Raw genomic sequence first — 16,857 nt, forward strand, 5'->3', positions numbered from 1 at the left:
TGTGCCTATTACTTGTTGCCCTGGACCGCTCTAATGGTCATGGCACCGAAGGTCAGCCTACATCAGACAGAACTGCCACCAAGGTATCAATCTGTTCCATACCAAACAGCAAAAATCTCACTACTGTATCATTCGGTCAGGAAAAAAAACAGTCATTTAATAACTATGCCAGACAAGTTGACTGTCAAGGAGGGGGTGTGTGTATGTCACTTAAGAGCCTTTATCACCTGGTTTCTTCTTGCTTGTCTTCTCTATCATCGTCTCCACAATCATGGCTGTCTCTTCGTATGTCTGAATTCTGTCATCTGAAAACTTCTCGATGGATTCCACCACCTCCACCTTCTCGTAGCTCATGGAGCCGGGCAAGCCTGCCTCCCTGAACAAAAGGCCCTGCTTATCTTCTCGGTCATATTCTGTCTCTCGAATGACTCCTGGCTCAGTTGGGCTTATCAGACCAGGGCAAGGAACCGTTTCAGGCTCAGAGATATCTGGATACTTTGTGATTTGCTCAATTTTTCCTCTTGTTTTTTTGCCCCATTCAAGTATGTACTCTTTCTCTTCCCCTTTCTGTTTATCTTCGAGTTCAAACTCTTCCCTCCTTTCACAGATAGCCCTTTTTTCTTTTTCTGATGGTTCAGGCAGCTCCGGTATGGCCTCCACATCACCACCGTTCATCACCTTCCCGTTGCCGGTGGAAACTGTGATCCCTCCCCCAGGTGGGATGGAGGGAGCCGTGATGCAAGGTTCCTCATAGCCTTCCTCCCCTGTTACCAGCACATAACGCCCTTTGGGATGGGCATCAGGTTTAGGCTCCGGTCTCTTGTAGACTCTTATTTTCTCCCTCACAATGTTACACAGTTTATCGAAGGCTTTACTTATCTGGGCTCCATCAGGTACGTCCTCTGAGCCCATTTCTGTTTCATCGGGTTCTAATCCTTCCTGCTCGGGGTCACATGTGACTGAGCCCTCGTGCCTAAACTCCAGCTGATCTTGGTCAAAACCTTCCAGAGTTCTTTCGTACATTCTTTCAGGCGAGAGACCGTCAGTTATGTCTTTAGATATCAGCTCCTTTTTCCTGGCAATTTTCTTTGTCAGAGCTTTTTGTCTGGGCTTTACACTGGCAATGTCTTGCACCGCCTGGGTGATATCTATGGAAAAATCAAAACAAAGCAAACAACAAACAGTGCTGAACACAGTTACTGCCAACGCTAGAGCTACCTCTCACTCTCCCTGCTGCTGGCCTAAAGCTGAATGCAGCAGCAAACGTGAGCGCAGCTTCCATCAGTGCATGAAACAGCCTCTTTCTTTGCATGGGCCCCTTGTCAAGTAGCATCCGAGGTCGCTACTGCCTGTCCTGAGCACAGGACAACTGTGCAATTAAGAGCAGCAGCTGCACAAAACATTCACCTATCAATCAGACCTGCATTAATGCTCAGCAGGAGCATTCAGCTGCTGCTGTGGTCAGGCTCATCTCCTTTCTCCCATGGCAGCGGGGTTTGGTCCCCTTAATTAGACAAGAAACCTCGTCTCCTAAGGCAGAGCCTGAAACCAGGTGCCTACAGTTAGAGGCACGGCCTGGCAGTGGAAATAGCTTGTCTGGCTTTTACAACTCCTGCTAGGGTTTGGGGAGAAAAAAAACCAGAAAGCACTATTTAAAACCTTCCAGCTGAAGGCAGGGCTGCTGGGTGATCAGTCCAGGCCTGACAGGAAAGGTGAGTGCTGTCAACAGGTTTTCCAGTGCTTCTGAAGAGGGGTTCGGGGGGGGGAACACCTCGGCTTTGTGTCCCAGGGTGGGGGAATCTGAGTGAGCTGGGCACCTCCCGGCAGGGCAATTTTGGATATGGGCAGAGGCAGGGAGCTGCGTCAGGAGGGAGCAGCCAGTGGCTGGCGGGCACAGAGCAAAGAAACATTTTGGCATTGCGGGACTACCAATGCCAAGCTCTCGGCCCATGCAGAGGGAAGCCCATCCCGCAGGCTGTGTTTTGGCTCTCCTGGGCAGTCGATAGTCACAGACCCCCCCATGGCAGCTCAGCAGCAACAAGAGCATGGGCAGGCTATTGATTTCCATGGCACGTTAGAGCACAGTAGGCAGAAGTTGTTACTGGGAATTATGAGAACAAGGGGACAGACAGGTATTAATATGCTTTCCCACAGAAGCTGGTTTATCCCATGTCACACATACAGCAATGCACATAAAATGCTGAATCCTCAACAGGTATAAAATGAGACTCTGGAGGACAGTAGTAATTTACGGTTGCCAAGGATTTGGCATTGGGCATTATGGACCCATTTGATATAAAACTGCTATGGTTCACAGAGCAGTTCGAAAAGTTACAGCTGCACTCCAAAAAAAAACCCCTCATTTGAGCATTTATCTCCTTTCTGAGGACAGTTTGCCTTTAGTAAAACTCCAGTGAGCCTCAGATTTAAGCTACAGTAAGTTATTCCAAACATTAATACCTACAGGACCTTTCTATATACCGGCTCCCCTCTTTACTAAAAGAAGCCTCACTAGTTTAGTCCTGGCCATTCCCTTATTAAGCATCCTAAGTCTAACAAGCAATCATGTGGCAGGGAGGAAACATCACTCAGAGGAAAATGGGCCCAAAAAAGCATCCTCTGCCTTCCCGCACCACTCAACATGCCCTGATGCTCTTTGCACGTAAATGAAGTGTGGACCAATGACTCGCAACAAGTCAGCACAAAGGCCCCAGCTCTTTCCATAATTTCAGGTGCCTTCTGCCTTTGCTCTATTGATTGGCTTAAGTAGTAAATTGTAAAAATAAGCAAAAAACCTCATTTGGTTGTGGTTTTGCCCTTTGCGAGCTTGTCCCAAAGCCGGCTGAGGTAAGCTGAAATTGTTGTGTTTACTTAGCAAGCCTGGAGTCAGGCTGTCACAGCTGGTGTTCGTATGGAAGACAAACGGAAAAACAGCTAAAAATACAATGATGCTGCTCTTGACAGACACAGAAGACATGTCACAGGTTTACCTCTTCCCCTCGAAGCTTGAGGCTGGACAGGTCTATAGATCTGCGTGAAGAGTGTGACTGGCGTTCCTGCTATAGCAGAGTTTAACCTACCGGAGAAGACGTGCATCGGTCAGAGCTTTCCCCTTCATTTCCATCAAAAGCAAGTGAAATTAAACAAAAATGAAGCATAGAGGTTAAAGAAATGTATTTCTCTGTGATGAAGAGTCAAAGAAAATGATGGGAGCCTGTTTCTTGTCCGGGGAAGAACAACACAGCCGCAGCACCTTCACAGGAGTTAGGCTGGTTTCCACAGCAGGAGATGAGGGCTTCTTCGCTAGGCAAAGTACACCAGTGGTAAAAACCCATAGCAATACGTTTGAAATTTAGCCCAGCACTTAGAAAGGATGGGAAGATTTTGGATGGGCAAACAGCCAACCCATGCCCACCAGAGGTCAGCAAGAGCTGTAAATGGTGGCCAGTAAAATATGAAATTTGCTAGCCGTTACAATGTTACCTGCATATGCCTGACTTCAGAAGGGCAAGAAGAAAACTGAGCAGTCTTCCTTGGAAATATATTCGAGGCAGTATTATGTGGCATTAAGGGTTTAAAATTAAAAGGAAGAGGCTGGCTCATATGTAAACCAATTACTATATCTGTGGCCTTTCCATTCTGCTGTGCCAGAATTTGAGAGAATATTTTGGCCTGTAGGGAGGATATACACCCTGTGTAGGTAGGCAAGAGATGCATATGTTGATTTTTTTGGTGCTGAGAATTACCCTGACGAGATATCTCTAACCAGAACAGAGTGTCCAAAATGAGACGCTGAAAAGTGATGAAATACCTGTTCCCCACATGTCAGACCCTTAATGGTATTAGGGTCTTAGCGGTATTATGTGGCATTAAGGGTTAGTGACTGTCCTTTCCCTGCATCTTCTGGACCACCCAGAGCAGCGGTTCGGGCGCTCAGGGGTCAGGCCCTGCTGCATCTGCCAGCGCAGGCAGCACCAGGCACTGCTGTGAAAGCCCAGCTCCTTTTCTTCTGTGAGGCTGATGTAACATTAGAGGGAGCCAGTGCTCCTCTGTCGGTTTAAACACAATAAAAATCCCTGCGAATTTCTTGTATTTTACCCTTTTTTCCCCCTTGCCTGTAGAGCGTTTTGCTTTACAGGGCATTTGTCCTGTCTAAGCCCTGCGAGACCAACCTGCTTGTAATCCCCAGCAACCTTTGCTAACCCCTGGCAGTGGAGAGGGTGTTCAGTTCGCTTTCTTGTGCACTGATGCCAGGACAGTATATGGAAAGCAGACTGTATGGAAAGAAGCAGCTCAAAGTGGCTCTGACCCTTTTCTTGGCAGAGGCTTGACCAGATTTTGCATCTACTGAGATTCCTGTCCCTGGGTATCTACCAGTGGAAGGCATGAAATGGCCATAGCTTTGGGTCAGTCAAATGCCCTTAAACATATATTTTTTTCAAAGGAGAGAAAAGACATCACTGGCCCCTTTGGGAGAGTCCAGAAATGCAGCCTTACCGGCTGTCCTCGTTCTCAATTATACGCTTGTACCGTTCCAGCTCATTCTCCAGGGACTGCTGGTAGATCACCAGCTGGCGGCAGTCGGTGGTGTACTTCTCCAAGGTCCTCTCAGCTTCCTCTATCCCCTTCCTGAGGTTTTCAATCTGCTCGTTGTAAAGCTGAATTTCATCATCATAACTCTCCTGGGTGTTTTTAATTGCTTGCTCCAGCATGGTAGTCTGGTAAACAAAAATGGGTGGGTGAAAGAAGCAGCTCTGAACCATTCACCATTCCCATATTTCAAGCCTAATTAGAGGCAAAAGGTTTTATTACGAAGAGTAAGGCTACAATGCTGAAACACAGCAACAGTTTCACTGGATTTGTTTAGTTATAAAAAACCAATAGGTCCCCACCCTCCAGCCCGCTGTCTATTCCAAGGATTCTGTTCCACAATAAGCATTGTGGGCTTGGCATAAACCGGTGGAATAGTTGTGTGACTGCTCCTTCCCCTTGCACGCGAAGTGGGCTGATGTCTTGCTGCGTGACCCGCAGCTGACCATGGATGGCCTCGGCAGAGCAGGCACTGTCTTACAACAACAAAAGTGCTTAACTGGGAAGATGTGCACAGGCAAAACCAGTTCTTCCTCCACTGTGGACCACGCACTGAAGGTAAGGGTCTTTTTATAAAATAAATAAAAAGCTTCCCTTTTGAATTTAATTCATCGTTTTTTTCACTTCAGCGATAAAAATAACTGCTGTGAAGCCTATCATTGCAGAGCACATCAACCAGGAGGTGGCGATGAGTCCCTTGCAAAAACAAGGGGCAGGAGTTACAGGTGGGATATCTGGCAGTGTAATTCCACTCTCAGCTATGAAAGATTTGCTGCTATGTCTGTCCAGAGCCGTCCAAAAATCTTTTATAGCTGTCTTTTTTACTGGTGTTTTATACCAGTATAACACTTCCCCTACCACGGACGGACAATTCAAGGCACAAATGGAGCTGTATCTGGGGGACATAACGTGGTCATTCTCCACCCCATCCACTAAGAAACATTAAACCGCACCGAGGCTGACCTGCCACTGGCATTTATCCAGGTCTGGTTTCCATTCACTGCAGCCTTTAGCTGCTCCTCTGTCCCCTGCCAACCTTGTCCCCGCACAGCATGCTTACTCAGAGACAACGGCAGGTTTGTCTGGGAGATGGGCAGGAACAATGAGTGAAAGGCTTGGCCAGTAATTTTTCTGAAAATCAGGAGCAGGCAAAAAGAATGTGGTTTTGGTGCCGGTTGTGTCTAAGCACAGAAGAGGCGTTGACTTAGTGCTTAGTAGTGACAGGGATGAATGCAGGATGTCAAAAGTAGCTCAACACCTATTTCAGTTTTGATTACAAAGTCTGCCCAGTATTTCTCACGGCAAGCTCAGCATTGCATGTGGCACTCACAGAAAGAGCTAGGCAGAGCCCTGAAGGTCCCTCTTCATTCTTCATGGAGTCAATTTCCAGCCTGGGCTCAGTAAGAAAGAAGGAAAGCAGGAATAGCCCTGTGTGGCTGAACTCCTGCTGACTCTGTTCTGCAGGAATCCAATTGCAAAGTGGAAACTTCTCCCACCAGCTACTCTGATAAGCAAGGACAAGCTTCATTGTGCTACGATACCTGCAGCCCTCCCTGGCCATCTAAACCCGATGATTTTGGCCGTCAAGAGAAAGGGAACGAAACAGCTGAGTAAAAAGGTGGAAAACTAAAATAAAAAAACCACCTACAAACGTCCAAGTCACTTGAGTTCACAAGACCCTGTTAAGGATCAAGTAGCCATAAAGAGAGCAGATTCCATGAGCATTATAGTTGTGTATACAGATAGTTATGACATTACCTCTGTCTGCAGTTTGTATTTCTGGGACTGTAGCTGACAGAGGATGCTCTTGTATTCCTCCAGCTGGCTCTGCAGAACAGGGATCCTCCTCTCAGCTACCAGTTTTTCCTGGTTGAAAGAAAACAATATGTTTAGAGGAAAGTATGTTTCAGTCTTAAAAAGAGCCAAAAGAAATTCTACTACTGGGAATAAGCTGTAAAGACAAATAGAAAATGACAAAAGACAAATAAAACCATGGGTATTGAACAACAAAGAAAGCCCTGTGGCGTGGCTTAAAGAATAAAAGATGTCAGATGGCAGGAACTGTAGAAGTACAGCTTTTGTTGAAATTAGACCCTGTAGATACACCTGTTACATCTTCTTCCAATGAATAAACATTCTTGGCATAGAAACATATTGATGAGCATCACCAAGCTTTCATCTAGTCTGTAGGAATTTTTCTCCACAACTCGCCCCTTCAGGACAAGATTTACTCACTGTCTAAAAACTTATATATCTTGCCAGTTCCTCCTCAGAGGAGGGGTCCAACTACTTTGACTGTCTTTGAACTAACCATTTTTGGAGATAATACATATGCTGGAGTGCACTTGACTAACGCTGTCTCTCTCCTCCTGAGCAACTGAGTTTTCCAAAGGTACAGTTAGTTTTTTTCTCTCATATTCAGTAGTTACTTACTCATAGTTGTTGCAGTTCTCATCTAGCCTTGGCGTGGGAGTTAGAGGTTCTGGGGATGCTTTAGGAGTAAACATTATCTCTTTCTTACTTAGCGCAGCATGAATTTACCAACAATAATACTTACTTCACATATGCCAGTGGTTATAGGGGAAACACGAGGTGTTGTCTGGATGATCTGCTGCAAAACAGTCACGTAGGTCTGGATTTCCATTAGGTTCTGTGGTGAAGTAAAAAGGATTTTCATCACAAAATGCCATAGCAACGTGCTTGCTTCAGTGCGCTCCACTTATGCAGTTTATTCGTAGGTATTTACTTATTTAAGCACATAAAAGTCCAGTTCGCGTTCAGACTTGTTTAGACCTAATTTTGAGTGCATGTGTGCTAATAGGTTCATCACGCTGAGGCTACGTTACAGGCATTTGGCTAACGGACAGTATAGTTTAAACTCTTTGTTAAAGATTTTGTGATCTCTGATTGAACAGGAGATTTTCAAAATACTAATCACAAATAGCTTTGCATGTAGTCCAAAAAAAGTAAGCCTCTTCTTTCAAAAGCAGCAGGGATGGGAGAGTGGCCTGATCAGAAGCCTCACAGCTCTCCCAGAAAGAAGAGGGCTGTATGTGTTAAAGTCGGCTGCAGCTTAATCATACAGCCACAGCTTATGGCTGATGATTAATCTGAATGCTCTGTCCCAGAAAATTGGGAATCCCCCTCTGATGAAAGCTTCTTAGCATGAAATAGAAGACAGCTTGACCAGCACGTTGGCTTGAGTCATGATAAGAGGGCAACAAATTCAAGACATTGCTATAGCGGTAGACCTTAGACTCCAGGGAGTCAATCTGGATGCCTGCAGCCAGCCAGCTGTTGGGCTCGACCTCCACACTGCAGCTGCTGAGACTGCTAAAAGTACAGACTGCTCTTTTACCCACCAAAATACAAACGGGATATGCTTTAATTTTCCACTGGAACAGCTCATGGAGAAGGGCAAGGCTTCACACACGTATCTAGAAGGAAGAGCTAAAGAGGACGGCAAATTCAGTTACCTTCTTGTATCTGTCCTTAGTGGCATTAATGTCATCCTGCAGGAACTGTGACTCGATCTGCAGCTCCAGGTTGCACAGCAGTGCTTCATCAGCTTCCTGCAATGCAGAGACATGTGGCACGGTCATTACATATGGCTGGAGTGACCGTATGACCAGAGCATATGAGTGAACATATGACCAGTGCAGTCACTTAGCCACAATGCGAGTAGATATGCATGTGAAGCAACCTGCATGGAGAGCTGATGCCTACTGGGAGAAACCAACACAGAACAGGCACATTATTCATGAGGCTCTCCCATAGTACACGCTGCTTTTCTGCACAAAAATAATTTATTATACACTTTGGCACTGGCACCGTCAAAATATGTTTACACTATGCTTTATGAATGCTGGAAGCCAAATAATTAGCGCTATGAAATGCCAGTCTTTGACGCTTGCAATGGTGCATGACTCTTAAACAGATGATATCAACAGACTGAGGCACTGATTTCTGTAGTGTTTATGACAGGACTTGAGGCGTCTTGATGCCTTTTCACTCTCCCCATTAAAGAAGCCCTTATTAAAAAAAAACCCAGGGTGGGCCAAAGGTTTTTCACTCCTTTGGGTTTCTTCTCAAATATCACAAATGTTTGTCAGTTTGGAGCCATTGCTGGAAATAAAAATGACAGATGATCAAGTCCAGAAAAAGTCACCTTGCTGCAGAGATTTCTAATACATGGGCATTTGTGAGGATGAAATTTCATAATGTTCATTAATTCAAAGAACCAGGCATATGACTACCACATGATCTCAAAGTACGTAGTATGAGTGGCACTGGTATTTAAATCCAGATAAATCTCCATTTCTGTTCAAAGGTCTAATTTATATATTTCCTATTTGTACTATTTTCTTATTGTAAAATCTAATAGAAGCCCTTGAATATAGAATAATTTCCATGGAACTTGGCAATATATTTTACAGCTTTATTCTTCTACTTAATGCATACCTTCTTGGTTATGTTTATCATTAACTTATACTGTAAAATAACACTTTTGAGAAAATATCTTGAATTCTGCCAACTGCATCTTCCATGCAACTCTACAAAACTTGTAATTTTCTCCACCAGTTTGCCATTTGCCTCAAGAAGGTCTTGAGTTCTGCATGTAAATCAAGATGTATAAAGAAAAAAGGATTTAAAGGCGTCACTTTAAAATTACCTACATGCCATTACCAGCTGTAAATATGTTTCAGAGAGCATATCAGAAGTTGCAAATAAAAGACTGGAATCTATGGGTGCAGCAAATGACTGAGTGATAGAAGAGGATCTTTCTTTCTTCACACGCACATTCCAAAAATGTGTCGGTGTTGGCTGCCTCATTATGCTGCTGAGCCTCTCAGCGAGAGACCTCTCTAGTGGAGTCACTGCTTTGTTACGCAGCAGCTGATTCAGACACAGCCAGACCAGCACATTCAGAGCCAGTCATGGGGAATGCCCGCTGCTTTTCTGCATTCCCCTGCCTTCCTATTAAGCGGAAGATCAGCAGGACAATGGCCACGTTGGGAGGTTTGGGGGAGCCAAAAAAAGCCACCAGGCCTCTAGATCTTACTGATAAGCATATATTTGTGCACGTAATAAGCAAAAGCAGCATTCGGCTTTCAAAATATTCCTTCAAAGAGGAAAAATACTTTTGCTTTGATTCCCTGCTTTCAAATAGATTAGCTTCATTGACAATTTTTTTCTTCTGAACTCTGCAGTATTTACTATTCACTCAACTTCCAAAAAACAACTGTGCTCTAGGTACTGGTTCCAGAACGTTGAAGCGGCATTCTCATTTAGAATGATCCTTAGATCTCTCCAGAACCACTGTTTGCTGATTTTCCAGAGTGATTTCAGAAAGAAACGACACGAATTTACATCTGCACATGCAGATTTCAGGCTACATCTTGGGCACTGTACGGAAAATCAGCAGTGTTGTCTTCAGCATTTGGTACCCCAGTACAAGGAGCTGCTGCAATGGGGCATTCTCGGGTAAAAACACAGCGGCAGTCTGGGATAAAAATACCCCCCACGGCTCAAAACCTTGTCAACTGTGCCTGGGGTTGTCAAATCTAACTACTTTTCTTTAGCTACAGAGTGCCTGAGAGCAACTGTGAAGATGGACCCTCCAGCTACACCTTACAAAATGTTTGCTTCCACAAAGTTTTTTTAAGGGCTTGGAGGATGACCAGAACTTATTATGTTAGGAAACTTTTATCTTTCCTCTGAGCCTTATTATTATTTCTCTTCCCATGGTATTCAGGAAAGTGCAGCTTGATATAAACATTCCTCATGTTTCACTGTGAAAGGAACAGATCAGGGGGGTTTGTGGCTTCTCTTTTGTTTGGAAGCCTAATGGGAAGCTGGGGGGGGGTTCTGTCCTGGGAAGGGCTGGCCATACCCTGGAAGGGACTGATGAGTTTTGAGACCACCAGACTTCAAGACTTGGCCACAATCAGCATTTTCTCATGCCATGATCTCAGTACTAAATATACTTTAATACAGTAGCCGTATTAAAGAAAAAAAGGGGAGCAGAAGGTATTTAGCAACAAATACGTTTTCGCCGGTCATATTCCAGAATCTTATGTGTGATTGTATGTGAATTGGCTGAATAATAGGACTAATAAAGGGGCTTTTTCTACCTCTGTGTATAGACCCTAATTCGCTCACAGACAAATTACCTTCTGAGTTAAAAAAAAACATTAAAAGAATTAAAAAGATTTACTAAAGGCACCTAAACATGTGTGAAATCTTACACAAGGGTTAATTTGGAAACTTGACATTGGATGTGGGAGCAGCAATCCATATTTCAACTCCAGGTCCTGAAATGAATACTTAAGGCATTCGCTGATGCTCTAAAAGGACTGCTACGGAATAGATACTCCAAGTTCTTGGTATTACTGAAAAATTTATTAAGTTCCGAGCACAGCTGAGCTACGGGCTACAGATGGCATGTGCTACAAGACCAGAATCCGCAGGACGGTACAGAGCAAGGCGCTACACAGTGCATAAGCTCACACCAAAGCTCAGCCACTTGCTCAAGCGGAAGGTGAACTTTTCATCAGAGCAAAAGTGATGAAATGTCTTGCTCTGACTTTTTATCTTCCCACTGCTCCTTCAAAGCAGCTTGCTGTAGTAAATGAAACCAAAGGAAAAAAAGATATAGACCTTTCCTTTTCCGTTTTTCCAGGCTTACCTTATTAAGGCGTTCAAGGGTTTCTTTTAGTCTCTGCTGATATTCGCGTTCATTTCTATACCTGCAAATGGCACAAAGGAGATGAATGTCAATGGTTAGTCCTTCTAACTGCATTGTCATTTGCACTATCATGCACAATATATGCTTCACAGTACAGCAGAATATGAATCTTGAAAAGGCCCAAAGTTTTCTTTATACATGAGCATTAATATTTTGTCACTGGTCCTGAGAGTAATTTCAGAATTTATAAATTTCTTGTCCTCAACATACGCAGCAGGAAACCATGGAATGCCACATATTTCCCATCACTTTTTCAGAGAAAGTGCAAGAATAGTGTATTTACAACAAAAGTACGTTCGATTGGCATTGGACTACAGTGACAGCCATTTATCACTGTTTACTATGTGAGTATTTGCTACATTGGCACATTAGCATTTAATTACATTGTACTTGTTTTCTGTTCTACCTGTTGTTGTTCAATAAACATTTTCATGACAGACTTTTTAAACACAAAGCTTGCAATTTTGCTGTGTACGGATAATGTTGTTTTAGGATGCTTTGATGGATCAGGCTTTGTGTCCTCTTTAATACCAATTCATATTTTAGCTTTGTCAAAATTACATGCGAGTCTTACTAAGAACTGCATTTACCCAGCTCTTCTTACTCATTTACAAAATGTCCACCAGTATATTCCTGTACTGTGTGAACAATGGATACGTATCATGTTTATTTTTAAATTGAGGAAACAGCTCGTATTCTTTAAGAATTAAGGTTCTGTATTTTTATGTTAGATAGAATTTTCTTCTAGAAAGTCCTTTTAGTTGCAGTGTACAAAACTTCCTAATTTTTGATTATTGTTGTCTATTCTTTCTCTAAATAAACTATAAAGTTTAATAAGAGACAGGGTTTAATGAAACTCCATTAAAAAAACAGCCAGAACCATCTTATAGTATAAAGGTGTGAGATTTTGCCATCAGTACTGAACAACTGGGTCATCAATCTCCATCTGTTGTCACTGCCAAAGTACACAGTCAGTCTACTCATGTTTATCTCTTTGCTTTCCCTAAAACAATAGAGATTCAAAGCGCTCACTTTCTGTAAGAAACCCTCATGGTGGGTGACAAGTCAGCTCTGGTGCTGAATGTCCTTCATTCGCAGTACAAGCAATGAACATCAACACAAGCATGAACTCTGGCTGAAATTCAGAATTGAACATAAGGCCTTTTCTGTCTTTTGAAATCATCAATTCAGCCCAGATATGCTAGCGGCATCTAAGGGACTGGCTCCGGTGAACAGGGAACTTGTCATTTCCTAGACTGAACAGGTCACGAGTCAAGTTATAATTGTCATGTCAACCTTGCTTCTCTCTTTTATCTCCTGAAGGATGAACTGACAACATTATTCTTGTCTCTTTCAACATGTCTTGGAATGCTGAAGGGACGGGGTCAGTCGTGAACTGAGCAGGACCACAAAGATCTTGGCAGAACAAAGAAACGGACTCAACTTGATGCTCTGCTGTCCCAACTTTCCCTTCCTTTGAAATCCCATACTATTAGCAGGATTCGTCACTGGTCTGTTTTCCATTCTTACCATGAACAGTAAAGAAAAAAATGAAAATGATGAGCTTTTATTTCGTTATTACTCCTATAAATTGCTGGACATCCTCAGCTGAAGTGTTATTTTCTGACAAAACTAATACGATATCTTTTTTGCCAAATTCTAATATCACAGGGTTCACAAGATACAGACAATATTCAGCTTCAACAGCAAGGCTGCCTTTGTTTCTTTTGTTTATTAAGTACCTTACCTCAAATCAATTTTTCTTTCTATTTTATAAATTTTTTGTGTGCACTTGACCACAAACATGTCATTAACTTAGATACTTTCTGACAAGAATGAAGCAGATTGTGGCAGCTTGTGAAAATCAAATACATCGCTACAAAAAAAGGTTGGGGTTACACTGTTAATAATATAAAGCAACACAATAGATTCAGGGTCGAAATCTCAGTCCTGATGTCATTCAGACCTGCTCAAGCCTGCCAAGGTGCTAGATCCTCACTCAAAAATTCTTTCACTGACCAAAATATTGATTCAGCAACATTTTCCTCAAGTCTCAAATAACCCAAATACGTGCTGTGTCAGGCAGCCATAAAACCACCTGGCCGCCTTGAAAGAGACAATCTTGTCCCATTATCCATTGAAGGACTATTGCTTTTAAGTGACGTTCAATGTACTCCAGGAGGTCAGTGCAAAAAGGCTAAGGACCTCTTAGAAATGCTTCAGAGACCTTGTGCTGTCTTTGTTCCCAGTGAAATGTATCTATGTAAGTGCAATGCCTGGCAGATTGGTGCCTTGCTATGCTTCAAACCTGATTTCAATGTTCAAATAATTAGCTGGACATGTTGGAAAAAAGGTCAAGCTTTTCTCAGATGGCTGCTGGTTAGCCTTTCCTGCACCTTAAGAGCCATGAGGTTCATTTACTTTGTTTTCTGGTTTTCTTTAAATAAAAATTTCTCACTACGCAACTAGCTTCAAGGGCACAAAAAAATCTTTTTGGACTGTTTACAAAAAAAGTATCAATTTTTTTTTTTGCATAGAAATGAAATGGAGGGGTCTGCTAGACTTAAACAAACTCAGATCAGAACTTTAAGGTTCCCGTCGTTGCACATCTCTTAGGTGAGCAGCACTGTTGGGCCGCCTACAGACTTGCAGATATTTGTTAAGCCCGTTTAGCCGCCCTACAGCTTGGTGAGAGCACAGGGTATGCAGAAGGGAAGCCCACCGGTAGGCTTGTTTCTTCAGCTGGAAAGCATGGCTCCAGCAGCGCCATGAATCTGTTTTCCCATCCCCAGCTAATGGACAAGCTAGGCTTGCTCTTAAAACATGGGATTACGTCTAGGCCCTTTTTATTCAGACCCCGCCTCTGCTTCAGTGCAAGAGCTGGCTCCTTTCTAAGGAGAAAAGAGTCACAGTACTCCATTTGCTGTCAAGACTCTGATTTCAATATAAAGGGAAATGCAGCCTCTCTGTTAAACCCTATGGAACTTTTCTATCAATATGTGAAATATTTGGCTTGCTACAAGCAAAGGCTAACTTTTTTACTAGTTTTTGTTGTTTTCTGTTTCACTGAGGCACTTCAGTAGCCTTTTCTCAATCGAGGCAGCAGTAACTTGGGTGCCAAATAGAGAACAAAGTGCAAAACGCTGGTCCTGCAGAGATTTCATACCCTGAAAGCTAGGATTAGCCCTGTGAGGGCTCGGCTCTGCTGATTTAGGAACATATTGCTACCTGTGTTATCAAGAAGCTGCTATCGAGCAGCTGACAGCCATGGCGCAAGATTTTGTCACTCTAGGGAGGGGATAGAGGGTAAGCAGGACCTCCTCACCCGCAGCGGGCTAAAAGTCTCTCTAGCACCAGAGAAAGAGCTGCAGAACAGACACAACCTCTGCAGACAGGGCTTGAAGACTGTTTTGCCAGTGGTCACTGGCTACGGAATCCCTGTTGCTTCATATATCACAGCTATCATGCAGCAGCTCTTCAGCACAGTAATACCTCTGATTTCAGTAGGCCTAACACATCACACAAGATTATTTCTACCATATTTATTTAGAGACCTTTATTTATAAGTTAAGTAGGTGAAATCGCAGCCATCAGGAGGGCTTTGAGCCAGAAACAGGATGATAAGGCAGAGTACATGGTGAAAGGGCACTGGCCTAGTTTAAACGCCTGCAACTTCAAGCCTAATCCATTTTTTTCAGAGTCTGAAAAAACTTTCGTATCTATCTTAAGGTCAAATTCAGCAGATCCCAAGACAAAAAAATTAAACACAAATTCACCTCTTGATATATACTGAAGGCAATTCGTATTAAAAGCAGCCACTGCACTTCCATTGTAATGGCTTTGCATATCTTTACTTTATAAATTGCAATGTTGTTGGTTAGGATGGAGTGAAAGTTTCCTTTTTAGTTTTGCTTATGGCTAATAAGTGAAAACACGAGGATTTTACAATAAGAGACAATTCATTTTTTCTAAGTCACTAACTACCCCTGTGACAGGCCATAAATCTCACTTTCAATAACCACAACCCCCTTCTCTGCTTGTTTACCCCTAGGATTTTCAATGCTTTTCACCACCTATTTACAGCTTGCACCTCTTAAAAAAAAAAAAATTATCTTTTTGGCACATAGCTGATCCGGCTGATGAGGTACTCTACCGGCAGTTAATCCATAAACTGCTCAGGTGTATGCAGGAATCCATTAAAAGTTTGCCAGTAGAAACTTTTTCTTACTGATTTTCCTAAATTTTCACTTTGCCAATTTTTCTTGCAAGTTGTTCAAATCAATGTTTTCGATTTCAGTGCACTGACTCTTCCCCTGCCTGAAAATACTCCAGAGGGAGAGAATGCATTTTGCCCAGCTATACCATAGCTCTGCATGTTTCTATGTCATTTAGAAATATTTTTAACACACGCAGGGGCACCATCCATGCATGAGAAGCAGCCAGTAATACCAAACCGATCCTTACTACTAAGGTGTCCTGTGGAAATGATAACACCTATCTTCCTCCGTTCGCAAGCCTTACTTGTTGCGGTATTCATCAAGCATGCGCTGGGCGTCCTTCTCCTCCCGCTCCAGCTTGGCTCGGTCGGATGCCAGCTCCCGCATTCTCTGTCGGTTGAACTCGATCTGCCCGGCGAAGGCTTCGTCCAAGCCCACCAGCTCATCCATGCGCTGGAAGGTCTCCAGCTGCTTGCGCAGGATTGTGTTGCGCTGCTCCAGCACACGTGCCCGGTTGATGTAGCTGGCGAAGCGCTCATTGAGCTCCTGGAGGTTCTCAAGGCCCCGGGCTTGGGCCAAACTGTCAAATTCGGGGGAGCCTCGCAGCTCATCGTAGGCATCCGACCGCTCGTACTTCTGCTTGCGGACCTCACGGAGAAAGCTGCTCCTGTACATGGTTTCGGGGGGAGTGTGCGGTGCCGGAATCCCCTCTTGCGTGCCTTTCTGTCTCTCCAGTTTGGATCTGAATTATGTCTGGGGGTTTTGGGAAGGAAGAACTAAACATAATCACCACCCAGACGACTGGGACTTGTCTCCAGGGCTGTTTGTGGCACTGAAGGCATGATCTGCAGCAGTGAACTAAATAAATCCCAATGGCCACGCCTTGGGGCTGCCCATCCAGGCGTCAGCAGTTCAGAGGAGCAGCAGGTATGGGGGAATGAAAGGCTTTTCTTTTTGACTGTTGCAATTGTGTACTGCCAAAATAAAAGCGAGCAAAATCCAGCTTCCACCCAGTGGATTAAAGCATTATCCACAGACAACAAAAGGAGTGCTTTGCTGTTTTGGAGTCTGAGCTCAATAGCCTTTCATGGCTGTGCTGGAGAGAGCTTTGTCCTACGGTGGTGTCCCCAGGGCTGTGCACAGAGGCCTTCTGCTGAGCCAGGCGTTTGGTGTCGATTTTCATTACTTGATTTTTGTTATTTGACAGTTTTGCTGTCATTTAGGATGATGGGATGGTGTATAAAAGTCAATGTGACTCCTGCTCCAAGTAAAAAATTTGGACACTCGGTTCTCACTTCATGG

At 43.6% G+C, this 16,857-nt stretch overlaps 1 protein-coding gene across 1 annotated transcript; it reads right to left on the reverse strand.

The window, feature by feature from the left end:
- Positions 1 to 210: 210 nt before the first annotated feature.
- BFSP1 (beaded filament structural protein 1) lies at positions 211 to 16,230 on the reverse strand. The gene is made up of 8 exons (XM_054196559.1): positions 15,860 to 16,230; positions 11,279 to 11,339; positions 8,067 to 8,162; positions 7,148 to 7,240; positions 6,349 to 6,456; positions 4,498 to 4,718; positions 2,991 to 3,076; positions 211 to 1,148 (listed from the first exon to the last, which is right to left on the reverse strand). Exons 1-8 carry the CDS (start codon positions 16,228 to 16,230, stop codon positions 211 to 213), a joined length of 1,974 nt encoding a protein of 657 aa, XP_054052534.1.
- Positions 16,231 to 16,857: the final 627 nt, after the last annotated feature.

The sequence above is a fragment of the Rissa tridactyla genome, chromosome 3, assembly GCF_028500815.1.
Source record: "Rissa tridactyla isolate bRisTri1 chromosome 3, bRisTri1.patW.cur.20221130, whole genome shotgun sequence".
Lineage (NCBI taxonomy): Eukaryota > Metazoa > Chordata > Aves > Charadriiformes > Laridae > Rissa > Rissa tridactyla.

Bases quoted from the DNA above. Each gene is read 5' to 3' on its own strand.
- BFSP1 (XM_054196559.1), bottom strand. From the start codon at position 16,230: ATGTACAGGAGCAGCTTTCTCCGTGAGGTCCGCAAGCAGAAGTACGAG. The intron at 6,457-7,147 runs GTAAGTATTATT...TCTTTCAACCAG, and splicing joins TAACCACTGGCATATGTGAA to GAAAAACTGGTAGCTGAGAG. The intron at 3,077-4,497 runs GTAAGGCTGCAT...CTTCTCCGGTAG, and splicing joins ATTGAGAACGAGGACAGCCG to GTTAAACTCTGCTATAGCAG.